Below are 27,451 nucleotides of genomic sequence, written 5' to 3'. Positions count from 1 at the left end.
CCCTTTCCAGTCAAGTGGGCTAGGGAAAAGGAACATCTGTTGGTAATGGTTCCTAAGGTTAAGGAAGCCGTCTCTGCATATGAAGCCCTTTGTTGTGGGCACAGCCAGAGGTGTCTATAGGACTTGGGTTGGTAAAAGATGTCTGTTCCCTCTTGCTATTCCCCACACTGTATAGATAACCCCTCCCCAAGCCACGTACATGGTAAGCGCTGCTGCCCCCTCCACTGCCTCCATAGCCATACTGGCTGGAGGCCCACTGGGCTGGGGTGGCATTAGGGTTCTGTCCCTGGCCTGTGACAGCAGCAATGGCACTGAACATCTGCGAAGTCATGTTCTGGGGTAGGGCATTCACAGCCCGTGTCAGATCTGTAAGCACATAAAGAAGAGGATGGCATGTAAAAAGTGAAAGTTCCTCTGGTTCCAGCCCTTCCATAGACCCAGGCCCGAGTGCCCCACCTGCAAGGTTGATGTTGGCAGGAGTAGCATTGATAGAGGCAGGTGTCCTTGTTCTGCTGCTGCTACTGGGGGTAATGCCTGTAAGGAAATGGCTATTGTTAGTTATGTCCATCCAGAAACCTATTTCTGGCTTCCTAATTCAGGGGCTAGAAGAGGTATTAAGATAGGTGAAGGGGAAATTGCACAGGCCCATTGGAGAACCTTGCAGTCATAACATTCCTGCTCCCAGCTACAATGACAGCCTACCCTTCCCCTCTCCCCTAGAGGCCAGTGATCACTTGAGTCATGTTCCTCCAACTATACCCTATAAGTCAGGAGACACAAGAACTCACCTGGCACAGGATCCTGGTAATGATCCTTAAACCATCTGAAGAGCCCATTTACAGTTGGGAAAATTTGGCCTCGGTACCGGAATCCTTCAGGAGTCACCGTTACATATTCTATCCTGGGGTTTTAGATGGAAACATATATTAGATTCCACTTGCAGCCCTCTATGAGAGAATGACCAGAACAGATGTCCACCATGTGAAGTAGCCAGAATGGGTGCTGAGGGAAAGGAGAGATGACAAAGCCTGTTCCTGATCCTGTGAGGGGAGTTACACATAGCAGAGTGCAGTCAAGGCCAAGGAGTCAGCAGCCCCTGTGTGCTGCATATAGGCTGTGAAGGAAAGTTTAATGGAGGAATGACATATGGGCTGCAGTGTGAAGGGAAGGGTGAGACCGAGGTCACAGAATGTTAGGCAGATGGGGCTTTCCTGGGTACCAAAGTGTGGGAATTTCTGTAGTGCTCCTGGAAAGTGGTTAATCTGCCCTTATCAGATACTTCCAAGAACAGCAAAGTGGTTAAGAGGAAGGGCTTTGGTTGGGAGGCCGAGGCAAGAAGATTCCAGTTTTAAGGTCAGTCTGGGCAATGTAATGACACCCTATCTCAATATAAAAAATAAAAGGGCTGGAAAGGATTGGGGATGTAGCTTAGTGGTAGAGTGCCCCTGGGTTGAATTTTCAGTACTGGGGGCAGGGGAAGAGAAAAGGAGGGACTCTGGGTTCAGTTCTGACTTGAACTTTGCCACTTGTTACCTAAGTGATGCTGTACCAAGATACTAAACCTGAGTTTCTACTTCATTTATAAAATGAAGACAACAGCACTGAAATCCACAGGGTGGGTCTAAAGACTAAATGAGCTTACCACAACACTAAACACAGGTTATACTCGGTCAAGGAGAATTTCTCAACTGCCCAAAGACAATGTTTAGTGTGGCAAAGTTCTCACTTAACTCAGTTGAAATCTGCTTACTAAATCTTCTCCAAGTGTGAACTCTGTCACATAAGGAGAATGTGCAAGGAGTCCACAGGAAGCTATCACACCAAATATGTACCTAGATATATGTCTCCAGCTTGCTCAACTGTTCTTAATGAAACAGTTTTAGTTCCAGAGCCCTGCCCGCCATCTTCTGGAGGCATGTTGGTGAAATCAGAAATGGCTTCTCAGAAAAGAAGCACGACACTCTGGATATGTCCAAATGCAGGGCCTAGAATGTAGGGCTCTTTATCACTTGGCCAACGAGACCCATTAATACAGTCAAAGCAGTGCATCACATGTGGTCAGTAAGGGCATAAGAGCAGAAATGTCCATATCTGGGTGGAGAGCCAAGGGGAGGATGGGGCAGGGCCTGTGCAGAGAAGGCTGGTGTGCTCACCAGCATGTGCAACAGATTAAACAAAGCAGACTAAAGAAACCATTTATCCTTCAGGTTCAAAAAGAGCTAGAGGGACACAGTAGTAAAGGATGCCTTGAGGAAGGCAGCCTGCCAGTCATGTATAGATGGGAGCACAGCAGGAGACACAGAAATGCTCCTGACCCACACCTTCAATGTGGGCACAAGAAAGAGTCAACACATTGCAGCATCGAGTGCTGTATATTGAGAGCCCTAGGGAGGGTAAAGCAGGGAGAGAGGAGACCACTGTGCTACTCCAGTCTTGCCAGTCAGGTCAGAGTGCCTGGTATTGCCCATCGCTCTTTGGCAAGGAAGTGAGGTGAAGGAAACTTCTTTTTCAGTGCTGTTGAATATGTCTTTCTCAGTTTTTTTTTTTTGTCTCTGTTTTTTTTTTGTGTGTCTGTAAATCATCACCCTTACTCCCCACCTCCAACCTCCACCTCCTTTCTGAACAAATAAGAGGAGAAAGGCAGGCAGAACCAGTGGGATACAACTCCCTTCTAGCCTGTTTGTGGACCCCAGCGGCAGCACCTCCTCAGCACCAGTGCTCACCTGGGTTTACCCCGGGGCTGGTATCCCAGGAGGAACTTGCCGGGCAGTTCCTTGCAGGCACAGATGAAATAAGGGATGAAGGTGGGCTTCTCCTTCTTAGTTTTGATGAGCAGCTCCTCTAATTTCTGGGGGTAAAATGAGGGGGAGAGGTTGGGACAGCAGCATGCTTGGTACAAAATGTCTGGTGCATATATATGTTCACTTCCTTCACCATCTGAGCATCCCCTACACTTAAGGGAAAACATACATCCTTAAGAGCCTGTAAGGTGCCATCCCTCAGAGGTCCTGGGCTCACCTTGCGGTCCCCACCACTGCAATCCTGATAATACTTGTGGTTAAGAAGGTCCCGGGCAAAGGATGCCATGGGTTGAACATAGCGGGCAACAATCTCATCCAAGTCTTCAAATTCCTGAGGGAAGAAGATAAAGACCCCGCATGTCACATTCAGAGGTGAGACTCCTGGCCTTTCATCAAATTCACCCTAAATAAAAACCATGGCAGGTGGTGGGCTTTCTGGTCCTGCCAAAGCCTCACTTCACTACAAGGTCCCCTTGACTGATCCATAGTTTTGAATCATGTCCAGACACACTGGCTTACGGGACATTATGTCCTTTAGGTCCTGACTGAAAAAACAGGGAACATCACTAGATTTCTCTTCCTAAACACAGGAACAAGAAATCTGGTATGTGTATGCGTACATATACTGTTATCTCTGCTTCCTCACTGGCTCTCTCCAAGTAGTTCATTCTACAATGTGGAGGATAGGAAGGAAGGGAAAAATATATAAAAACCAATAAAACGATTCATTCTACCAAACACCTCCTGTTTTGCTGTTCTACAGCTAAATTATGTACAATGCATCCAAGTTACAACTATCAGGTGAAAGTAACCAGGAAGGGCTTGTTTCTAGAATCAGGAATGGGGCTTACAGGTGGCCAGGTGTGGCTCTCACCTCACTATTGATCCAAAGAGTAGCGCCAAGGCTGAAGGCATTTTCCTTGCCCTCCTCCCGCACATCCACATGCTGGTAGATGCCGTCACTGACTTTCCAGGTCACTGTCAGGTGGTTCTCACCCTTGCTGCTTGGTCGGATGATCACGTCACCCTGATCCATGGTTTCCATCATCTTTTCTGCTTGTTTGAAATTGATATTATGGAAGGATGGGTGTGCAATCACTCGCTTGATGTATGCTGGAAAGGGCAGGAGAGAAGTACAGATCAGGTGATGGAGATAAGAGGTAGCAGCAATGGGACACACCGGATTCTGACTCACTATGGGATTCTGAAACTCTTTCACCCTTTCTGGGCCTGAATTCTCTGATATGAATGATATGTTAGCCTGGGTTCCTGGGATTCTGAGACAATGATGCTTTGAGAGTTACAAGCCTTTACAAACAAAATGTAATCCAAGAGACTCTGGATCATGCTACCCATGACTCCTTTTCATGATGACTCCAGACCTCAGTATCCTGAAGCTGAGACCCCACTCCTATTGGGACAATGATATACACGCACCCTGTGGCCTGAGTCCTATAGCAGCATAGCTGCCAAGACAAAGGGTATGGTGGTAGGCAAACTCACTGGTCCGTTGCTGCTTCCGTTTCATGTCTTCCTCCTGCTTGTGGTCTGCTGCTTCAGCATCAAAGTCATAGTAAGTGTCCTTGGGCAGTTTCCATTCATTGTTCCTGTCCACAAGGTCCGAGGTACGGCAGGTCAAGTCTGCACTAAACTTCTCAATGTCAATCTTCATGATGCGGCAGTGAACAGTCATTCCCACCTACATCCACAGAATATGTGAGCTGGAAGGGACAAAGATTATCTGGCCCTATGCCCTACTTCACATATGAGAAAACCAAAGTCCAGGCAGGAAGGTAGGACCTGCTCAAAGATAGCCTGCTACTAAATGGCAGGGGAGTAGTCAGGGGATGAGCATGCTATGCAGCCTACAGGCCAAGCCCGCAATGGCCCTTCCCACTCTAGGCAGGAAAAACAACTGGAGCCTGCTGGAATCTATCCTGTCACTTGTACTCTTCCCTTTTTCCATGAAGTTGGCTGGTTACTGCTCCCAGGGTTTGTCCTTTTGGAGGGGAAGCAAAGTAATAGCTGTTTTCTGAGAGCCCTATTATCAGTCACTCTGCATGGCCCTCCTCATGTTGAAAATCTTCTAAGATTTGTTATTAGGAATGTTTTTCCCTAGCCCTTCTGAGCCCAAACATTTCCCGGTTTATAACACTTAAAACTGGAGAACTAGGCAGATCTGGCCCTACCCATGTCACTGACTGGATGATCTTGAAAAGACACCTGAATTTCTCTGGGGGGGGGAGGGAATTCCCATCAGGTTGTAGGACTAGAGAGAGCAAACACCAATGTGGAGTGCTGATGTTTAGTGGGTATATAATAAATGGTAGCTATGGCAGGATAATACTAAGACCTAAAGAACTTAGAAATTTACTTCCAATCCTCTTGGGCAGAAACCATTTGAAATTTTCTGCTGTGTTTTCTGGTTCTGCTGTGAAACCCCAGAAGTGCTCTGTACATGGGCTATGCCACACTTCCTTTCCCATCTCCCAGAGGAGTATTGCCTGGCCTTGGAGAAACAGGCAGAGACTTCCTATTTTGCAGCACATGACGCTGGGCCCTGTTTTCTGTTCTCTGCCTAAGCTGCAGTTTCCCACAATGGAAAAGAACACTCTCTGAAAGGGCTCACAACTGGCAGAATTGCACAAAAGCAGTGAACAAAAGCTGCTACTCATTCAGATGCTTCTCACCCTGGCTTCTGCAAGCTAGTTATAAATCCTCCCTGACACTCTCTCCACCAATAGCCACTGGGAACAGAGCTTAACTTCTAGTGGGGACAGCCCAAAGTAAGTCTAACTAGGGTGGCTAAAGACTGTCCTATATCCCTAGGCCAATCATTTACCTTCACTCGCTCCTCTGGCCGCTTTACCACTTTGTCACTAAGAAATTTGGTGGGGATGAAGCCAGTGACACCATTGTCCAGCCGGGTTTTGACACCAATGGCCTGGCCTGGGCATGACCCGCTGTCAAAATGATTCCAGACCTGAAGAAGCACAAGGAGAGAAGGTTCATTATTAAGATTCACATGTTCAGAAAAGAGCACTCAGGGGTGCTATAATTTATTTTACCACTGAGGTCTGGCACCGGTCTGAAAACTTGACTCCTGCTAGGACACAACTGTAACATCTACAGCATTCTTTGACTCATAGCTGATGCTTGGTACCATGGGCCATGCTTCTCTAATCTACAACCCTCTAGCTCCAACCAAGGCCACTCCTATTGTGTTCTGCCCTAGCAAGCATCAGAACTGTCTGTGTCAGACTTCTCAGAACAATTCACTAAGTGAATCAGACATCCTTTGGTTGTCTCTTGGATAATTCATATCAGCTTCTTCTATTGGGTAAAATTGAGAAAATCTGCCTAATAGTATATGAAGGCCCAAAAAAGTCTTTGGGTGGTTTCAATGACATCAGAAAGGCAGATGATGTCTAGTAGAATATGGGGAAAAGTTAAAAATGTTGAGAATATAAAAACTGAACCTATTGATAATATAAATATTTAAGAGAAAAAATAGATTTCTCTTTTTTTGCAGTACTGGCAATTGATCCCCAGCACGTTTCATTTTTTACTTTGAGAAAGGGTTAGGCCCATGCTAGACTTGAACTTATGATTCTCCAGCTTCAGTCTCCTAAATTGCTGGGATTACAGACACATTCCATCACACCCAGTTTTTACAGATACCTTCTTCTTTTTTTTTTCTTAAAGAGAAAGAGAGAATTTTTAATATATATTTTTTATTTTCGGCAGAAACAACATCTTTGTATGTGGTGCTGAGGATCGAACCCGGGACGTACGCATGCCAGCCGAGCGCGCTACCGCTTGAGCCACATCCCCAGCCCTACAGATATCTTCATTTTTTTTTAAATATTTTTTTTTAAGAGAGAGTGAGAGAGAGAGAATATTTTTTTTTAAAGAGAGAGTGAGAGAGGAGAGAGAGAGAGAGAGAATTTTTTTTTTTTATATTTATTTTTAGTTCTCGGCAGACACAACATCTTTGTTGGTATGTGGTGCTGAGGATCGAACCCGGGCCGCACGCATGCCAGGCGAGCGCGCTACCGCTTGAGCCACATCCCCAGCCCAAGAGAGAGAGAATATTTTTAATATTTATTTTTTAGTTCTCGGCGGACACAATATCTTTGTTGGTATGTGGTGCTGGGGATGGAACCCAGGCCGCACGCATACCAGGCGAGCACGCTACCGCTTGAGCCACAACCCCAGCCCCCTACAGATATCTTCTAACAAGAAAGTATGGGGAGGCTGGGGATGTGGCTCAAGCGGTAGCGCGCTCGCCTGGCATGCGTGCGGCCTGGGTTCGATCCCCAGCACCACATACAAACAAAAGATGTTGTGTCCGCCGAAAACTAAAAAATAAAATAAATATTAAAAAAAAAAAAGAAAGTAAGTATGGGGATGCTAAGACTACTGTATAGGCAAGAAATACAAATCCTTACTTCCATAATAGGGTGGAATGAGCTGATCAGAGAATGAGACTAAGGTGACTGCTTAGGGCTAGGTGACTGCTCCAGAATAAAGGAAAATATATAGCTCAGAAGCATATAGAGGGACTTCATGTTAAACACCTATAAATACTCTACCCCTGCTTTCTTTTTTGTGTACTTGTTTGGTAAAAGCATGATCTAAAATACCATTTTTGATTCCTTTGTAGATCAAGCCATTCAATTAAAGAAGCCCAATGATTATAATTATGATAACAATGCAGTTTATACCTCACTTAGTTCAGGGAAATTGTCTTGCTGACAGAAGGGGCACTGCCACAGCCCTGTCTCATCATTGCGGATTGCCTGGTCATAGCTTTCACCCTGTGGACGCCTGTGAGCAATGCCAGTGACGTTGCAGATAATGAGCTTTCCTGGAGGCAAAGGAGAGAACAGGTAACAGACTGAAAACAAGAGAGGTGACTCCTTCCCACCAACCTTTTAGTGACAGAACTTTTTTTCCTTTTGCCATATTGGGATTGAACCCTGGGGTACTCTAGCTGGGACTATAGGTGTGTGCCACCATGTCAGACTCTTGCATTATTATTATTTTTTTAATATTTATTTTTCAGTTGTAGTTGAACACAATACCTTTATTTTATTTATTTATTTATTTTTATGTGGTGTTGAGGATTGAACCCAGGGCTTTGCACGTGTTAAATGAGGGCTCTACTGCTAAGCCACGATCCCAGCCCCAAACCCCTACATTCTTTTTGGCGGTGGGGGGGGGGGGGAGCAGGAGCAAGGGGTTCTGGGGATTGAATCCAGGGGTACTCAACCCCTGAGCCACATCCCTAGCGCCTTGTTTTTGCTGAGGCTGGTTCTGAACTTGCTATTCTCCTGTCTCAGCCACCTGAGCTACTGGGATTACAGGCATGCGCAACCACTCCCGGCTCCTACTTTCTATTATTTTAAAAGATTTTCTGGTATTCCCCACCTATAATATAGATCTGCCTTGTTCTAATGGAACCACTGCTTTCACTGCTTGGTTTGATGTATACTGTAAGTGTTCTTTCATTCTCCACTGTATCCTCCTCCCCAACAAAAAATACAGCCCCAGAACTTACCAATGTAGAAAGTCTCTGGAGTTTCTTTGGTTAACATATTAAAGATCTCTTCGGTGTTGGGAGAGCGGTAGGCTGTTCGGAGGTCCTTGTACCGACAGCTCAGCTCTGCCCGGATGTCATATAATGTGATGTGTTTGTCGCCATAGCCCTAAGGAAGATGCTCATCAGGAAAAGCCTTGCAACTGTTCCCCAACCTAAACCAGGGCAATGAAGGGAGTAGGCTAGCTGGGATTCTTCTCTTCTTTCTTTTAGACATTTAGTAAAGGTTACTTTCTTTTTTTCCTTTTGAGATGGGGTTTTACTATGTTCACTATGTTGCCCAAGCTGGCCTAGAACCCAGTAGTAGGTAGGATTACAAGTATGTACCATATGCTTAGCTCTATTTTTTATTTTGAGAAAGGGTCTTGCTAAGATTCCTAGGGTGATCTTGAACTTTCAATCCTCTGGCTTCTGACTTCCAAGTAGCTGGGATTATAGGCATGTGCCACCATGCCTGGCTAAAGGAAGTTTTTAAAATTAGGCAAGGGGCACTGTTGTGTACTGAAAATGCTTCATGAAATCCTGTGTGTAAAACAGATATATGCAAAGTTGCAGTCAGAAAGGAGGAAAGAGGCCTAGAAGGAAACTGTAGTGATGATACTCTGATAATTCCTACCTGCTCTTCATAATTATAGTTACCAACATCAAAGACTTCTGTGGCTCCTTAAGAAGCAGGCTAAAACTTTCCTTGAGAGACCTGATAGCACATGCTCAGGGATAATAGAGGATCAAGTCTGCCATTCTACTAACATAAGGTTTCTCTGGCCACTTGTGATGGGTTTTTCTGCCAGGTTTTCCATACTTTCACCCACCTGCCTCTCCAGTTCTTCTGCAAAGGCATCAAGGTCCAAGTCCTTGAGTCGCTCTGGGTTTTCCAAGATTTCTTCAAGGGCTCCTGCAGGATTGGCATCCTCAGCCGATTCATCATATTCCAGGGCATCCACAGCCATCTTCCTAGCCCACTCATAGGTCTCAGGGTGGACACGAGAACCATCAAGGACTTCAATGTATGAGTCAGTGCTAAAGGAAAGGCAGAAAAGGAGCAGGATATAGAAGGAGAAGCTTCTAGTAGCAACCCAATGTCCACCAATGGGGAACTGGTTAAATAAATCAGGGCACCTCCATACGATGGAACACCATACAGCCATTAAAAAGAATGAGGTAGATCTATGTGTGCTGATATGGGAAGATGGCCACGATATACTGATAAGTGAAAAATGCACTGCAAAACACTATGAACCATATGATCCCATTTTTGTAGTAAATGGGTAGTTAGTAAATGCATAGCAAAAATAAAATTTAGAAAAACTATAATATACATAAAAATTGTTATGGTAGTTATCTCTGGGGGGTGGGATTATGGGGGACTTCCACTTTCTGCATAATATTTATATATGTTGAATTTTATATAATGAACTTTTATGAGTCTTAAGATAAAACCAGAAGGGGGAAAAAAAGACCTCTGAGAATTTTCTGACAGCTATTTTCCCCCATAAAGCCTTCCCAGGCTGGTCTTGCCCGTGCACTCACATGGACCTATGTTATTCGTGGAGTGTTACAGCAAAGCTGAGTGGAAAATGAAGTTTTAGAACTTGAAGCCTATTTCCCCACTGACTTCCATTACTGAATGAGGAGCTATGTGCCCGTGGAAAAGATCCTCCAAAGACTGAGTTGATAACTTCTGGAGAGGAAGAGGTCAATAGTGAAGTCCAAAGTCCAAGTGAATAGAACTTTCTCTCAATAACATCATCTTAAAACATAACAAATCTCTCTCCCCCTTCCATATCTGTTCATACCCACACTTTTTCCATTGCCCCTGCTATTCCCACCCTTATATGGCTGCATCAAACCATAATAACAAAATAAGTTTGTGTTCACTGAACAGAATCTGTGTTTTCTGTCCTTAATTTATAAACTAAATTGGACCTTTTATGTTTCTGTCACATGAAAAAAGCCTCATATAATTGAGCTGATCTTTTCCATAGGTCAGGGGCTCTTGACCAAATAAAGACTCTTTATCTTTAAAACATTTCCTAATTTAAATGTTTTGGGGCCCTTTGGCAGCCCTAATTCCCTGAAACCCCAAATCAAAGTCCAAAGGGAATTCCTCTTGGCCCATCTAGGCAGAGGGCATCACCTGTCCCCCAGGGAGGCTGTATCAATCTTGAGGAAGCCAGCACAATTCATGAAGACTTTGGGACCCATGTGGCACATGGTGACCAACTGGGTGCGGCTTTCAAGGCGTGTGTTGTTCTGCTTCAGAATCTGGGGGAGAGAATTCAAGTAAGTCAGGACGGTAAGCATGCCCCACCTCTTTAGTTTGCTTTCAGGTCTCTCTATTAGCCCTCCATGACTCCACAAAGGAACTCTGTCCCCACTCAATATCTAACTATACACAAAACCACATTATCTACCACTAAAATCATTTCTTTAATGAACTAGGTTATACCCATCAGACTATCTATAATTAGCAAACTTGAAAGTTTGACACAATATGTACTCATCTTAAGGAAAAGAATATTACCAATACTTTTGAAGATCAAAAAATGCTAAATGCTTTTTCTTCCCACTGGAAAAATTATTCCACTATCCTGAGATTCACGTCTAGCATTCCTTTGCTTTCTTCTCTTTAAATCATGGCATATGGCCATCTATTCTATGAGCCATTAGAGTACAGTACTGAAGAAGATAGCTTTGGCAACCTGGGTCTGAAGTGGTAACTCTCACTAGTTGAGTGATTCTGAACAAGATGCTTTATCTTTCTGACCATGGTCTTCCTGATCTGTCAAATCATACTGATAAATATGTCTTCATGTGTAATGAAATGGTAATTTTTGAATTTTCTAATTTAACACAATCCTACCTTCAGGAGGTGGGTCCCTTTTCGAGGTCCCAGGCCACAGACATACTGGATCAAGGCCTGGCTGTAAGGATGAGCAATGGCACGGTTGACATCAACCCCAACTTCATTGACCCGGTTGATAAATTCACAGTATAAGGCATTCAGCAGCTCCTCTTTCACAACATGTTCCTATTGACATACAGCAGGCAGGGATAAGGTTACTGTGCTTTTTTACTCAACAGTCGGCCTGTCAAATCTACTCACCTGCAAGGGGTGAAATTTGAGACATAGGATGTCTTCATCAGAGCTGCACACTTGAGCAAATTCTATCAGAGGGTCTTGGATGCGCCGAGCCAGAGAGACTGCCTGTCTCAGTACAGGAGGATAATCCCGGAACTCTGCCTAGAGTCAAATGAGGGTTAGCAGGGCCTTAAAGTCCCCTCATACCACCACCAAGAGGAAATCCAAACCATTCTGGCTTGAAGCCACTTTCTTTTTTCTTCTAGGACCCTTTTTCCTAGAACCAATTTAACCTCAGGGGCTCCCCAAATGAATATAACTGGCAACATGGAAAACTTCTGCAAATGTTAAGTGAACAGGTAGAGTGCGATAATCTTTCTTTTTTGTGTGTGTGTACCGGGGGTTGAACCCAGGAGACTTAACCACTAACTCACATTCCCACCCCATTTTTGTATTTTATTTAGAGACAGAGTCTTAAAATAAAGACTGAGTTGCTTAGGGCCTCACTAAGTTGCTGAGGCTGGCTTTGAACTCATGATCCTCCTGCCTCAGCCTCCCAAGCTGCTGGGATTACAGGCATGCGTTACCGTGCCTGGCAATAAATATAGACTTCGTCTTTTAAAAAGAAAAGTACTAATCTTATTTTAAAAGTATTTATCAGAGTGGGCTTTCTTTTCCTATTAAATATCTCTGAGATTAATAGCACTTATCTGGGTATGCCCTAAGGGTGGGGCTGCAGCATTACCTCTGATTTCTTGCTGTTCATATAGAGAATAGCCAATTCGTTGTCAACCAGCTCCACCCCAATGGAAGACAGCTGTTGGCCCTGGTCCAGCTCATGCACGATGCGCTTCACATCTTCAATCAACATTTGGGCATCCCTGAAGAGATGAGGAATATTGGTCAATGGATATATTTTCTCAGGAATGGGTGGTCTCTCATCTGGGATGGGGTGAGGAGGAAAGAGCTTTAAAAACAAAAAGGAACAATATCCCCTGGGGATATCAAAAAACTCTGTAACCATTATAGGCAAATGCCAAATTCAACCATAAGGGATGAGTTACTTTTGGTCATGGCCTTCAACCAGGCCTAGCCCAGTGCCTCTACCTGTTCTCTCCTGCAATTGTCACCACATGAGGCTTCTTGTTCAGAAGAAACTTCTTTAGGGTTTCAATGTCTTGAGCCTGGATTGAAAGAAAATCAGAGCTAATTGGCTCTGAGCATGGAGATTTCAGGTAGTTCTTTCTCCCTATGTAGCTTGAGATCTTATAAGACTGGAGAACAGCAAAAGCTAGAAGAGTCTCAGAGAACATCTGGTCCAAGTTGCTATCCCTTGATTATCCATTTCCACACACCTGGCCAGCCTGCTTCTGCTTAACCCTTCTACTGACTAGAACTCACTCTGATGACATTAGTAACCACTGTCCAGATATGAAGAATGGAGAGGTAGGAAACTGTTCTCTTTTATTGTGAACCAAAACCCATCTCCCTCCAACATTTAGCCATTGGCCCTAGTTCTTCCCCACCACCCACTCAGGTCCTAGTTTTTATCAAGGAAAACAAAGAACTGGAGTTTGCCCTCTTTTGGGTGAGGACCTCTTGAAAAGGTCAACATGGTAAATATGTCTCCTCTTCTTTAGTACAAAAATGTGGAATCCCTATTACAGTTCTTATGTCCTAACTTCTTGACACCTTGATATCCTACAGTTTTTTTGTGGATTCCTATTTCGTTTCTTTTATTTATTTATCTTTAAAAAATTTTTTTTAGTTGTAAATAGACACAACATCTTTATTTTGTTTATTTACTTTTTATGTGGTGCTGAGGATTGAACCCAGTGCATTACACATGCTAGGCAAGCATTCTACCGCTGAGCAACAACCCCAGCCTCCCTATTTCATTTCTGGTATAACTTTTTCTTTCTTATTTCGGGTTCCGGGAATTGAACTCAGGGGCACTTGACCACTGAGTCACATGCCCAGACCTATTTTGTACTTTATTTAGAGACAGGATCTCACTAAATTGCTTAGTGCCTCACTTTCGCTGAGACTGGCTTTGAGCTCTCAATCCTCCCACCTCAGCTTCCAGGTAGGTATCACCGTGCCCCACTCTGGTGTGACTTCTGCTGAAAATCTAAGTATAACATAGTGAAGGGGGGCAGCAGTGTTAACAAAAAGCAAAATCTGGCACATGATAATGAGATTGATAAGCAGGCTTATCTGAGCCCCAGGGAACTTCTCATTGGTGACGTTCCATAAGTCCCTAGATTTCTAACTCTAGTGTCATTTTGTTCCTCCTTTCTAGAAATGTTGTACATCTCTTCTTTTCTTGGCCAGATCTGAAGAATGGAGAGGCAGAAAACTGTTCTCTTTTTTTTATGAACCCAAACCCATATCCCACTAATACTTAGCCATTGGCCCTCATTTTCTTGGGCTGCTCCCAACTTTCCAATATCTCTTAATTTCCTAGGTAGAATAATTCAATACCTCTGTCATCCCCCAAATATAGCTGGGCAAGGTTCAGATGGTCTCCAGAGTAACTACATGCCCAGTGGGGTAAGTTTCTAAATAGTTTTTGTCCTTCTTAAAATAGATATTTAATGTTAGACATGGTGTCACATGCTAATATAAGCAGAACACAAGACAAGGAGTTTGGGGCCTTTTGTTTGAGTACTAAGCATGTGTTAATATTTCTTAAGATTATTATACTTCTGCCTTAAACTTGAGGTGTGGTATAAATACACTTGGGCCATATTTATATAAATCATGGCCTATTAGGACTATGCTGATGTTCTGATTTCCATTTTAAGATTTAAAAAAAAAATTTTAAATAAGCTTCTGTTATTTTTTTTTTTTTTTTGAATGAGGCTCTGACAATTAAATTGTAAGATACTGTTATGGGAGAAAAAATAATTCAGAAGTATACCAACGAGATGAATTTAAATCCTCTTTCCCTAGCAAAAGAAGGGTTGAAAGGATAAAGCGGGAAAAGTTTGGCTGCATGTCCCAGTGGCTTTCAGCTCCTGGAACAATCTGACCTAGATGCTAATGAGAAAAGAGGTAACAAAGGCAGCCCAGAAGCACACAAGGTCTCTGAAAATTCTGAATCAGATAACATGAGTGCCATCTACTGCCCATGGAATGAGAATGATCTCAGGATGTAAAGTCAGTGACCAGATCAGAGATAATCAGGGTCTTGCAGGGAATGCTGCTTAACACTTATCCCACTGAATTATAGGATGTATACTTGCTAACAAACCCCCATCCTGGAGACTTGCCTTCTTTTCCCGCTCTTCTTCTCTCCAGGCAGTTCGCCGTTTGGTAAAATGGGGCAGCCGGAGGAAGTCTGTCACTTCTCCTTCACCATTGACCAGAGCACAGAACACAGGGTGATCTCTGCAGCCCCCAGAAAAAGAACAGAGCAATATTCAGTCATGTAAAGCTATGAAAAAGAGAATAAAATGAAAAGCCAGATAAAAGACTGTGTAGAGCAGGCAGGAAGGAAGAGTTAGGTACCTGGCAGAGGAGAAAGCAATGCCTAGGACTCTAATGCCTTTCCCTTGATTCTCATCCATGAAGTCATCATCTTCCTCTACCTGCTGATCTGGTCGGTAGGGCGCCACCCTCAACCAGTTATAGAGCTTCCGGCTACAGGCCTGGGAGGAGACACACATTAGTCATCAGGGTCATCAAGTGTGCCAAAGAAGAACACACATATGCAAAGAAGTGCATTCATTATGTGCACATCCTCCTACTTTTTTATGCAGACTTACAACCCAAAAGCATATTTTGCTTTTGGAGACAAGGCAGTGCACAGAGACAGTGACACAAACAAGAATGTTTTGATGTGGGCAAAGGGAGGAGAGGGTCCTTAGTTGGAGAGCTCACACGCCCTGCTTCCACTGCCTCTGAGATTATATGGTACATTGCCTCAGTATTTCTACATTGGCCACAGGATGACTAAGGGATTCCTTCATTCTTAGTTCTTTTAGAGAAATCACACAACTACAGAGAATGGACAAGTCTTTATTTATTTATTTTTGTGTATACGGTACTAGGGATTTTTCCTAGTGCCAAGCGCATGCTAGGCAATTATTCTACCACTGTGCCACATCCCTAGGCTTTTAAAATTTTTTATTTTTAGACAAGGTCCTGCCAAGTCATCTAAGTTGGCTTCTCCTGCCTCAGCCAAGTAGTGGGGATTATTGGAGTACGCCACCATACCAGGCTTATATCCTCACCTTTATGACATATTCCTTGGCCTCAGACAGCAACTTATTCTTGAGCTCTTTGGCCATCTGCACATAGAGAAACTGCTGTAATGCTCGTTCAATGGCCATGGTGCGTTGCCGGTTCCACTCCTGCACCTGGTGGCTGAACTCATCTCGGTAGTAAAATTGTTTGATCTCTTCAAAGTATGTCTGGTCATTGCCATAGCTGGGGAGAGATACAAACTACATAAGGGATGGATAAAGGTGACACCCACATGTCCATGAACACTGAGTGAGCCAGGGACAATGGCTTGCTCAATTCTGAAATGGTGGTTCATGAGGCACCCCTGCTTCCATCAGTCTTCCTGAAAGATGCCAGACCAGGGCTCTGCTTACCCTTCTACTCCCTTCATATCTATGCTGATGTCAATGGTGAGTAGTCCTTCTTCTTCTGCCAGGCCTATCTTGAGGAACTGGTCATCTCTCAGTTCTTTAACAGGCTTGTTCTTTAAGTACTTAAAGGAATAAGCGTAGTGGGCCTCATCCACATCCTGTATACATTGAGAGGGAATCATTAGTCTATGGATAGGCAGGTCCTAACCCTTAAAAAAAAGACTGCCACTTTTTGTAGGCAGACAGCTCAGCTAAACAGAAGACACAAGATTCAATTTGATCAAACAGAGAGCAGAGCCAAATCTTGGATCAAAGCCCCTTGCCCAGCTCACCTTTCTACCTTTCTTGGTAGGCGTTATATTTAACTTGGCTCTCTCCTGGAAAGTTTGTCTCAGCACCTGCCGGACAAGGGGCTCACGTGCAATCTGTAGTGCTACCATGTAGCGGGCACCTTCCAGCACAGCTTCTGGAGTAGGAAACTGGCTGTGGGAAAAATAGTGGAGCTGAAGGATAACGGTATCTTGACCCTCAGGCGCTTGTCCTACCAGTCACCTGTTACATGCCTACCTGCAAACATAATCCTTGGCCAGCTCCAAAGGCTCTGCCGGAAATTGTTCTGTCTCATGCCGCTGGTAGCTATCCCGGAGGTTCTCCCCAAATTGCTCAGGAGTAAGGCCAAACTTTTTGGCCAGGCCATCTAATGAAACAAACAAGAGAGTAAAATGTAAGGAAACACCAGGACTGATAAGCCTTTTGGCTTTCAAAGTACAGAATAGCTGCTGTGGGAACCAGACTTTAAAAGGGCCATGAATGAGCAGAATTGGACTTGTAAAAGGACAATGAAAAAACTGACTTTAGGGGCTGGGATTGTGGCTCAGTGGTAGAACGCTCACCTAGCACATGTGAGGCCCTGGGTTCAAACCTCAGCACCACATAAAAATAAATGAATGAAACAAAGGTATTGTGTCCAACTACAACTAAAAAATATTAAGAAAAAAAACTGACTTTAAGCACACGAAAAGCTTTTATTAGACACATGAAATAGGACAGATTCTTCCTCTGAGTGTGAATTTCTCATGACTTCAGGAATTCAGGGAGAGGATGGACCATTAGCATAGAGTAGAGGTAGGTGAGAGGGAAAGTGCTTATGGGGACCCTGTAGTAGGTTGGTTTGGCAATGGATTGGTGATTGACTTTAGATATCCTTTCCTTTTTCTACCCACTAGCCCTCCTCTTGGGTAACTCCCTTGCTCAAGGGTAGAATGCCCAGGCTGGTTGTTACCTAGCCCTGCGCTCTGGCAAATGGTATACATGTCTCGGCGGGAAGCCTGCTTGAGCTCTGGGCCCCTCTGCTCCTCGTCTTCTGCTTCTTCACCTTCACCTGGAAAGATAATTCATAGGTCGTTAGGCTTTAGCTTTCAATCACTCCCAAGAATCTGACATATGTTGAGAAGCCCAGAAGGGCACCCAGCCAAGGGCACCCTTGGAAATGCTACAGCCATCAAGTATCCTGCATTTTCTTTTCTAGTACTCACCTTCTTCATCTCCCTCCTCCCTTACACGCTTTAGCTTCTTGCGGCTAGCTTTGGCAGCATTCTGCATCCTGGGGATATCACGGCCATAGTAAAGCAGGAAATGGTTATAGACATCTTTTAACTCATCCATTGATTGTACGTCCTTGAGCCTGAAGGGAAAGGATAGAAGATCTCAGTTATCACTGAGAAAGTTACTCAGTTATCGCTCAAATCAGTTTTTCTGTAAGACATCCAATTCTCAGGAGGGAATATCCCAAGTAGGATGGGTACCTGCATTAGTGGTGCATGCCTGTAATCCCAATTATTAAGAAGGATAGCAAGTTCTAGGCCAGTCTCAGCCACTTAACCAGACCCTCAGCAACTCAGGGAGGCCCTACCTCAAGATAAAACAATACGAAGGGCTGGGGATATAGTTCAGTATTAGAGTGCCCCTTAATTCCCAATACCTGGAGACACACACACACATATACAAGCTCCAGACCATAACTTAAGTGCAACCAAGGTATCTTAAAGGAGTATATCAAACTGAAGATGACTGGTGGTGGTCAGAAATGAAATCATGAAAGGAGAGGCAGATGAGGCAGATATCTCGCAAAGCTGAAAAAGTTCTTGGGTCTTCTCCTCAACTTCATAATTTGGATACTAATCCCATATATTCCCCCACTATCCCATACCCTGACTACAGCTTGCTTATTATAATTTGCTTTCCATATAGCTTTATCTACATGGAATAAATGTACAGATCACCAAATGTAAGTACCTGAAATTCTAATAGGTAAATTGTTGGTAAATAAATCAAGAGTTTATCTTTTTCTATATCAACATGGATAACTAAGGTTAATTTGGAGGAAGACCACTTTTAATGTGTTGACAAGTTGGATTTCTAAGGGGTAAGGCCCTGACCCATGAATTCTGCAAAGTGACATTGCTGAGGGTCAGGGGTGCCTTTGGTGTGAGGGCTCCCTGTAATGAAACAAACCGTGTGTGCTACCTCTCCATGTCAGTGGTGTCCAGAGCCCGGATGCCATCAGCAAGAGGTTTGTCAGGATCAGCAGAGATTTGCTCATATTGATAAGCTTGCATCTTCTCAAACAGTCTTGTTAGGTTTTCTTTGCGGATCCTCAACTGGGTCCACTAGGGAGGGCAGAGCAGAAGTAAGGATTGTTACTCAGCCCTGAAGACCCAAGGCTGCTATTCCTTCATCAAGAGATCCAGTGGGGGAGAGACCAGCAGACCAGGGAGGCAGACCAGGGAGTGGGGCACTGGATTTATAGTACCCTGGTAGTAGTGGTGACCAACCCTGCCCATAGTGCCTTCGGGGCCATGTATTCATGTTACCTTTTCATCCCACTGCCATACTCTCCATAGGTCATTGATATGCAACTCAGGTTCCACATACTCTTTTCGGTAGAAGGCAATAAAAGGTACCTAGGGTAGCAAAAAGACTGCAGTCACCTAGAAGATCTGCAAGGATCTCCTCTCCCAGAGGATAATCTTTTTTTTTTTTTTTTTCACTAACAGCTCCAAGAATTTGAAGTCAGAAGCATGACCTTCCCAAAAGGGGAGGATAATATTGCAGACAGGGTAGACTGTCCTCTGTTCATGAGTCTGCTAGTTCTAACACTTGAGTTAAGGGACTACATCTGGGGAAGGGGAAGAGGGGGGTCCCTTCTGACTTAGGTAGCTAACTTTTCTCTCATCCTCTAACTGAATTTCTAACCAATGACTACTAAAGCTTGAGTCAGCTACCTCAAAATGCTGGTTTCGCATGAAGCCCAGGGCTTCTTTAATTTTCTGAATTGTACTGGGTCCTTTTCGACTGAAGCTGCTTGTTGGCTGCCCTCGGTCCAGGTAATCACAGCTTTCCTATAGTAGGAAAAGAAAAAACAGGAAGATACCATTACTTGCTTTGCCTTATCATACAGAACTGTTTCATAGCACAAGATTGCCTTACTTGAGATGAAATCTAGAAAAAAAATCTCTCTCTCTCTCTCTCTCTCTCTCACACACACACACACACACACACACACACACACACACACATACATTTTCAGTATGAGGCACACAGAAGCATAGGTCAGGGAAGGAGCACACCTCCCATCTTAATCAAGTGACTTCTATTTCATGTCAAGTCATCTTTTTTTAGCTACCTGTAGAGAAATGGTTGGCGTAGCAAAGGCATTCCTATAGATCCAGTCAGCTTCTTCCTCTAATTCATCATCTTCGGCCCCCTTGACTGGGATGGAGCGGAGCTGTAGCAAATAAGAGGGTGAGATTGACTTTAACTTGTATCCTTGGGCTGGGGATATGGCTCAAGCGGTAGCGCGCTCGCCTGGTATGCGTGCGGCATGGGTTCGATCCTCAGCACCACATACAAACAAAGATGTTGTGTCCGCTGAAAACTAAAAAATAAATATTAAAATTCTCTCTTTAAAAAAAAAACAACTTGTATCCTGTTTATGAAAACATACACTTCTTCTAGAGAGAAACTGTGATACTTTGGTACATATTTCCAGTACCCAGCAGTATTGTCTGTCACGAAATAAACACTTCATAAATTTGCTAAAAAGCCCCATTTCAAGATCCACGAGCAGGGTGATTGTATATTTTCTATAAGAGCTAGACTCCCTGGACCTTGGTCAGATGGGGTTAACAGGTTACGTAATTTCAGATTGCTATGAGATTGTTTCATGGCCTCAAAATGATGGTGAATCAGCAGAAGGCAGAGGCTGGTGGTTTCTTACCTGGAACCTCTCAGGCAAGTCAGTGGCTCGGATTTCATTGTCTTGATCTGTGAGGTGGCTGCTTTCCAGCTCACTGGGCTCGTACATCTCAAAGATGCTCCTGCGGCTCACACGCTTCTTGGTGGTCTTCTTGGGGCGCACTCTGATTTCACCTTCGGCCTCATCATCCTCATACTCATACTCTTCCTCCAGTTCTTCATCATACTCATTGTATTTCTCAAACTCATCATAATCAAAATCCACGCCAAAAATCTCCTGGGCTTCTTGCAGTGCTCTGCGGGTGAGAGGAGAGAAATGTAGACTCTGTACAGATCTTTGACTTGCTCCAGGTAACTAAGAAAATTAGAAGAAGAATAAAAATAAAAGAACCATATTCACTATGGAATAAAGGCTTAGCTAGGGGATATTTCTGGGCAAACTATTGTTTGTCAGAGAATAAAAAGCCCACTTTTGGCACCTGTCAGTGACAGAAATCAAATAGCAATAGGACAGATGGGTCTAACACTCTACTTGGCAGATCTATATTCCACTAAGGTATTACTGTATTTCCTCAGAGCAAAAGCATTCAAAGTTACTTTTTATTATTATTTTTTTGATACTGGGGATTAAACCCAGGGTTACTTAACTCCTGAGTCACATCCTTAACTTTTTTTTAATATTTTGTTTAGAGATAGAATCTCGCTGAGTTGCTTACGCTGGCTTTGAGCTCATGATCCTCCTGCCTCAGCCTCCCAAGCGACCAGGGTTTCAGGCATACACTACCATACCTGGCAAGCTTTCTAACTTGTAAACTTTGATGCAGGTACCCTTTTCCCACAAAAATCACATTTAGAAGACATAAATATAAATGAATAAACATGGAGCTGCAGGAAGAAGAGGGATGCTGGAGCCTTGCCCATATCTTAATTCTTTAAGAAGCCCTAAAATGCAAAGTGACCTCTCAGGGCTTAAAGGAACAGTCTGAAATCACTGCCAAACAGAGGGTATCTAAGACACCGAAGCAAAATAGTTGAGAGCTGGGGATGTGCCATTTTGGGGGAGGCAAAAATAGTTGAGAGCTGAGGATGTGCCTTGCCGGGTGGGCATATTCAATGCCTTTATCACCACTTTGTATCAGACCCCCACTCACGCATCTGTGTATCCGGGAAGTTTTTTCCGCCATTTGGGTTTTTTCAGAGGCTGTCCATCGTCATCCACAATGAAATCATCAATATCTGGGTAGAGAAGTAACAGTTTAGTACTCAGGGTCAAAGGCTGATGCAGGACTAAATGGTTTTAGTTCCTGCCAGTAAGAAAAGTACAAAGACTGAAAAAAACAACTTTTGTGTCAAATGCAAGGCCCTGTAGCTGAAGAATGGCCTCCTATTCTGCTCCTAGGGGCCAGGACATCTCAATGACTATCTAAACATTGTTTTCCCTGCCCAATGCCACATACCTGATTCTTCATCATCTTCCTCTTCCTCCTCTGGAGGAGCCATGGGGGCCTCCACAGCTTCCTGTCCTTCTTCCCCTTCCCCATCTTGGAATATTTCTTCTGCAATAGCCTCTTTTTCATGTTCCTCCTTGCCATATTCCTCTTCATCATCATCTTCATCATCTGACATTTTTTTGACACGCCGGTACTTTTGCTGGTGGTGAGAAAACCTGCCTCATCAGGATCTGAAGATTCTATTGTAAGAATGCCTGCTCTTTAGTCTCATTCTCATCTTCCTACTCTAGTTATATTAGCCAAGGGAGACTAGAAAGAACATGCGTGTGATGCTCTTTTGGCCCCATGACCCACCCTTGAAACTGACAAGCCTCAGATCTGGCTCTACAGCATGATACCAACATCTTTTTCTTTTCTGAAGTTCCCCAAACTGTTCTGGATCTATCTCCTCTCCAAAAGATATAATTTCAAGGGCTTTCCTTCACACCCCCAGGACAAAGACAAAGAATACACTTACTCCTCGTTTCACTTTGACACCCAAATTCTCCTCAATAAGGTCAAAATCATCATCCTCCAGGCGGTCATCAAAAGATGCTAAAGAAAACAAAGTGTTACCCATAACAACGGGAAGGCCCTTTCCCCACTGCAACTTCTACCCAATCCTCATCTAACCTGAGGAAACACTACTCACTGCGTTTTCTCTTCTTGTGGCCAACATCATCTTCTGAATCACCAGAGTCACTGCCTTCATCTTCCTCCCCATCATCTTCATCATCATCATCATTGATAAAGCCTTTTAAATTGCCTTGTTCATCTTGATCATCTAGATTCTCCTCCTCCTCCTCCTCATCTGGAAAACATGTATATTTGAGGCATGGAGTTCAGGGAACAGGATGGATGGTGGTGCAGGGCCACCTGCTTAACTATAATTTTTCATCCACCCTGAACCTAATGATGGTACAGGTGCCACAATAACTCTTCTGTTCATGTAAAGGTACAAAACATAGCTATCAACCAGGACAGTTTGTTTTCTACATTGACCATTTGTCTTTAGAAAACACCATCTTAATTACTTTGGCTCTACAAAATTGTTACTAGCAACTTTATAGACACCAATAACTAACTTTCCTCTGTTTATAAACTCAGTGGCTGCATTCCTTCTTTGAGCCATAAATCTTTGATAAAACTTATATTTCCCTTTAAAGTCACTTTAGAGTTTTCTGCTGATGATCCTAAAGGTTGGGTTTGGCCAGAGTAATAGGAAACTATGTGCATAAGCACCGCTAGGACTAAAGGCAGGAAGCATTATATATGTATTTATTTACTGTTTGTCCCCCCCCCAAAATTCTACAATAGCTGGTGTTTTGTGTTCCTACTTCTAAGTACAGTGCCTGGCATACAGCAGACAGATACTCTAAGCATTTTGTAAGAATGACTGAAAGTTCTCAAGTTGGTACCTCATGTGTGAGAACCTCTGTGCTCAGTTTGAGCCTTTCATCAGCAAGAATCCAACTATGCAAAGCTTAGTAATAGTAGGGAGAAGCTTGAGGCTGGGGCCTCCTCACCATCATCCTCCTCTTCCACAAATTTCTTGGTGACTCGGGGCACCACTTCGCCTTCATCATTGTATTCTTCCTCTGACTCCTCAGCCTCACTTTCCACAAAATCAGACATTGCTGTAGCTTCTTACAGCTTGCCTGAAGAAGACTAAGGAAGGGAAGGAGATGAGGATTCAAAAAAAAAAAATGAGACACATGATCTTACAGAGAAATCTTAAACCTTTTCACAAAAAGTCTTTTAGCCATCTGTCCCAGCTCCGAACACTCAATCATTTCTACTTAAAGAGAAGAAAGAATCAGATAGCTAGGGGTATAGTTTAGTGGTAAAGCACTTAACCAGCATGCACAAGCCCTTGGATTTGATTCCCAGCATCTCCCACCACTCCCACCCACTGACTCCATCTCTTTCACTTCCCATTTCTCCCAGGGTTGCTTCTCACATGTATATTTAAGGATGGGGGGGGGGAGACAATTACTGAACTTATATATGTAACATCTCTCTTACCCAGACTTTTATTTATCTCAGTTACTATTCAAAGGCAGGAATGGGTGGATAAGGAAATAAACTAATGTATGAATAATTATATAGGTGGGGACATGGTAGTAAAGTGAGATTGTGACTTGCTTACAGAGGTTGGGAGAACAGTAAGTGACACCTTTATGAAAGGTGCTTTCATATACACTATTTCTGGTTATTAGCAGTCAAAAGAAAAATCCCTTTTCAAAAACCCCTTCCTGAATTTGAGGCACGTGTAAAATTGCTGGTTGGGAAAACTGTGATGGAAAAATTTTTTTAGAAACATCAGAACCATGACTACATTTCTATCATTTACCGCCCTTGCAAAAAAACTCTGAAATCAGTCTTCCAGGGTTGACAAAACAGAGGCATTATCTAAAGAAAGACAGAGATAGTACTGCGCTTAATTTTAGAGATTATATTCTGATCTCCTCACCTAACACCTATTAATGTGGTTAATAATTTTAACTACATTATTGGATGTGTCTGGGTATCAGTTCATCTGGAATATGATAGCAGCACTACTTAGATCATAGGGTAGCTGAGAATATTATATGACATAGGGGAAAGAACCTACTATTTCAATAAATGTTAACTATATTTGAATTTGAATCCTGGTCCTTGTACCAACCAATCCCAACTTCATCTTCTACTTCCGTACTTTCAGACTTACTCAATTCCTAGAAGTGCAGTGAAGAACTCCAAGAACTAGATCACGAACTTTGATGGGTCTGGAGTAGGACTTGGAAGAAAAAAAACAAAAAACAGTATACATCACACAAGTCACAAAAAACCTAACCAAGCTGGACACAGTGGTGCACATCTGTAATCCCAGTTACTTAGGAGGCTAAGGCAGGATTGCAAACCTGAGCAACTTAGGGAGACCATGTCTCCAAAAAAATAAAAAATAACAACAGCTAAAACAAAAAACAAAAACAACAAGAAAAACTGGGTAGAGCAGCCCTGGGTCAAGCTCCAGCACTGCTCACAAACAAAACAGAAAATAAGAAACAAATCTAACTAAAATTAATAACAAGTCTCTTCTTGGTACTTTAGGAACTGAAAAATAAAAAGTTTATTGCACAACTACTAAATGCTAGACACTTAAAATGTACTCTGATCCTTAATAACCACACTGTCTTATGAGTTATAACACATTTCTGTATCCATTCCAAAAGGGAGGAAATAAATTGAGAAAAATCAAGTCTCTTCCTCAAGAGGAGACAACTCTTAACAGTTACGGTCTACCTGACTCCATAGTTGTTTACACTATGTCAGTTCTCAAAGTGTGGTCCAAGCACCACCACATCTTTTCTCTCATGAGTATAGTGGAGTTTTTCAGAGGTTATATAACACATGGCATTAGAAAAGACAGAACATAGAAACATAAGAAAATCTATCTGTATTCTTTTAAGGCAGATATTTAAAAATTCTGCTTAAAAAAGGGGGGGCGGTGGGGAGTGGCTCAGTGGTGGAGTGCTTGCCTTGCACATGTGAAGCACTGGGTTAGATCCTCAGCACCACATAAAAATAAATAAAATAAAAATATTATGTCTATCTATAACTAAAAAATAAAAAGATATTAAAAAAAGATTCATCTTAAAAAAAAAAAGGTAAAATACCACTTTTTTGGGGGATTTAACTCAGAGATCCTTTACCAATGACTACATGCCAGTCCTTTTTATTTTGAGACAGGGTCTCACTGAATTTCTGAGGTTGATCTTGAACTTGCGATTCTCCTGCCTCAGCCTCCCATGCTGTTGGGATTATAGGTGTGCACCACAGTGCCCAGATCAAAACAATACCACTCTAATCACTAATTTCTTTCTTTCTTTTTTTTTTGGGGGGGGGGTACTAGGGAGTGAAGCCAGGGGCGCTTAATCACTGAGCCACATCCCCAGGCCTTTCTTAATTTTTGAGACAGAGTCTCACTAAGTTGCTAAATTGCTGAGACTGGATTTGAATTTGCAATCCTCTTGCCTCAACCTCCCAAACCACCGGGATTACAGGTGTGTGACTGGTAATTTTTTGTTCTAAATACTATTGTTATTTTTCTCTTCTTTCTTTTCTTTTTTTAAATATTTTTAGTTGTAGATGCACCCTATACCTTTATTTTATATATTTATTTTTATGTGGTGTTGAGAATCGAACCCAGTGCCTCACATGTGCTAGGCAAGCACTCTGCCGTGAGCCACAACCCCAATCCCTATTGTTATTTTTTATAAGGAATATTATTTATGTTAAAATGTAGTGGGTTTAATACTTTGTAATTTTCAAGACTATAAAGGGATCCCGAGATTAAAAGGTTTGAGGGCCATCATAGGGTCCCAAAGGGCTATGACAAAAGAAACCTTAGGATTAGACTGATGCCCTCTCTTTTCTTTTTTGAGATCTGTAACCTTAAGGTCATTTAGCTTAAGTATTGCCACAAAAGCAAATGTCTTAAACTTCTGCAAATGAAATCTGGAACTCTAATTTTTAATTTTGACATTGCTCTCTCAGCCCTGAATTGAATCATTAAAAATAGATTTGAGTAATAGAGCTCCACCTACCCCCATTTGCTTTAATTATGCTGAGACCCACAAATTCAGTCCTTTAAGGTTTCAATATCTTCAAATTGAATGCAAGCTCCTGGGGGCTGGGGTTGTGGCTCAGTAGTAGAGTGCTCGCCTCACACATGTGAGACCCTGGGTTCGATCCTCAGCATCACATAATAAATAAATAAATAAATAAATAAATAAATAAGTGAAAAAAGGTGTTGTGTCCAACTACAACTAAAAAATAAATATTTTTTAAAAATAAATAAATGCAAGCTCCTGCAGACCAGATGCCCACAGCCTGCTTACCAGAATAAAGCCTACCTGATCAGACAGTCTGCCTTCTATCCCTAGGGCAGCTGGTGCTCTAGGCTGCACACAGCTTGGGAAGACAGCTGTGTTGCCTTCCTTTCTATTGCCTAGGCTAGTAAAGAAGCACATGCTGTGTTATAGCTGGGGAATGCCTCTAATCTAGCTCAATGTCAAGACTACCAGTTAAAAAAAGTGTACCAGAAACAATCCTGACTTGCTACAACTTGCAGGATCTAGATGTGCATACAGAGTGCTACAGCAGCACTGCAGGCTAAGAATGCCAAGTGGCAACTGCTCCAGAACAAAGATAATAATTCTTTGTTTGTATATGACCTTCCTGCCTCCCTCCCCAATACTGGTGATTAAACCCAAGGGTGCTCTAACACTGAGCTACATCCCCAGCCCTTTTTACTATGTTTTAAAAATTTGAGCCAGGGTCTTGCTATATTGCCCAGTCTGGTCTTGAACTTGCAATCCTCCTGCCTTAGCTTTGTGAATAGCTGGGATTAGAGGCATGTGCCATAGCTCCTAGCTTGTAGATACTACTGATACATGATATCTGGGACAAACCTAATGTGGTTTGGATTTTGCATTTAGTACTTACACTCTTCAAATTTTCCCCATATTCAGAATGTAAGTTAAATCTGCAATTGGAATGGGAGTGGGTTGGTGGAGGAGAAGATTTCTCCAGACAGAAGTCCAGTGTGGGTGCAGCAGAGAGATACAGAGAGA

At 43.0% G+C, this 27,451-nt stretch overlaps 1 protein-coding gene across 2 annotated transcripts in view; it reads right to left on the bottom strand.

The window, feature by feature from the left end:
- Window positions 1–27,451, bottom strand: part of Supt6h (SPT6 homolog, histone chaperone and transcription elongation factor) — a 31,975-nt gene that overhangs the window by 1,346 nt on the left and 3,178 nt on the right. The window contains exons 2-37 of one of the 2 annotated variants that reach the window (XM_078042553.1): window positions 26,423–26,569; window positions 24,544–24,612; window positions 23,360–23,501; window positions 22,486–22,644; window positions 22,312–22,388; window positions 21,801–21,993; window positions 21,495–21,579; window positions 20,366–20,639; window positions 19,772–19,873; window positions 19,371–19,487; window positions 18,960–19,049; window positions 18,613–18,755; window positions 17,622–17,770; window positions 17,369–17,467; window positions 16,654–16,783; window positions 16,419–16,569; window positions 16,090–16,244; window positions 15,724–15,919; window positions 14,999–15,138; window positions 14,761–14,878; window positions 12,593–12,669; window positions 12,231–12,366; window positions 11,510–11,647; window positions 11,267–11,434; window positions 10,541–10,668; window positions 9,216–9,423; window positions 8,365–8,512; window positions 7,529–7,671; window positions 5,644–5,784; window positions 4,305–4,500; window positions 3,676–3,914; window positions 3,019–3,132; window positions 2,724–2,848; window positions 789–901; window positions 457–534; window positions 200–366 (exon numbers count right to left, since the gene is read on the bottom strand). In XM_078042553.1, the coding sequence (XP_077898679.1) occupies window positions 200–366; window positions 457–534; window positions 789–901; window positions 2,724–2,848; window positions 3,019–3,132; window positions 3,676–3,914; window positions 4,305–4,500; window positions 5,644–5,784; window positions 7,529–7,671; window positions 8,365–8,512; window positions 9,216–9,423; window positions 10,541–10,668; window positions 11,267–11,434; window positions 11,510–11,647; window positions 12,231–12,366; window positions 12,593–12,669; window positions 14,761–14,878; window positions 14,999–15,138; window positions 15,724–15,919; window positions 16,090–16,244; window positions 16,419–16,569; window positions 16,654–16,783; window positions 17,369–17,467; window positions 17,622–17,770; window positions 18,613–18,755; window positions 18,960–19,049; window positions 19,371–19,487; window positions 19,772–19,873; window positions 20,366–20,639; window positions 21,495–21,579; window positions 21,801–21,993; window positions 22,312–22,388; window positions 22,486–22,644; window positions 23,360–23,468 (4,806 nt within the window). In that variant the 5' untranslated portion in view covers window positions 23,469–23,501; window positions 24,544–24,612; window positions 26,423–26,569. The remainder of the gene's footprint in view (window positions 1–199; window positions 367–456; window positions 535–788; window positions 902–2,723; window positions 2,849–3,018; window positions 3,133–3,675; window positions 3,915–4,304; window positions 4,501–5,643; window positions 5,785–7,528; window positions 7,672–8,364; window positions 8,513–9,215; window positions 9,424–10,540; window positions 10,669–11,266; window positions 11,435–11,509; window positions 11,648–12,230; window positions 12,367–12,592; window positions 12,670–14,760; window positions 14,879–14,998; window positions 15,139–15,723; window positions 15,920–16,089; window positions 16,245–16,418; window positions 16,570–16,653; window positions 16,784–17,368; window positions 17,468–17,621; window positions 17,771–18,612; window positions 18,756–18,959; window positions 19,050–19,370; window positions 19,488–19,771; window positions 19,874–20,365; window positions 20,640–21,494; window positions 21,580–21,800; window positions 21,994–22,311; window positions 22,389–22,485; window positions 22,645–23,359; window positions 23,502–24,543; window positions 24,613–26,422; window positions 26,570–27,451) is intronic. The other variant, XM_013359797.4, reaches the window with a different exon arrangement.

This window comes from Ictidomys tridecemlineatus, chromosome 3, assembly GCF_052094955.1.
Source record: "Ictidomys tridecemlineatus isolate mIctTri1 chromosome 3, mIctTri1.hap1, whole genome shotgun sequence".
NCBI lineage: Eukaryota > Metazoa > Chordata > Mammalia > Rodentia > Sciuridae > Ictidomys > Ictidomys tridecemlineatus.
The sequence above is the reverse complement of the archived record's forward strand: the minus strand, read 5'-3'. Positions and strand labels throughout refer to the sequence as shown.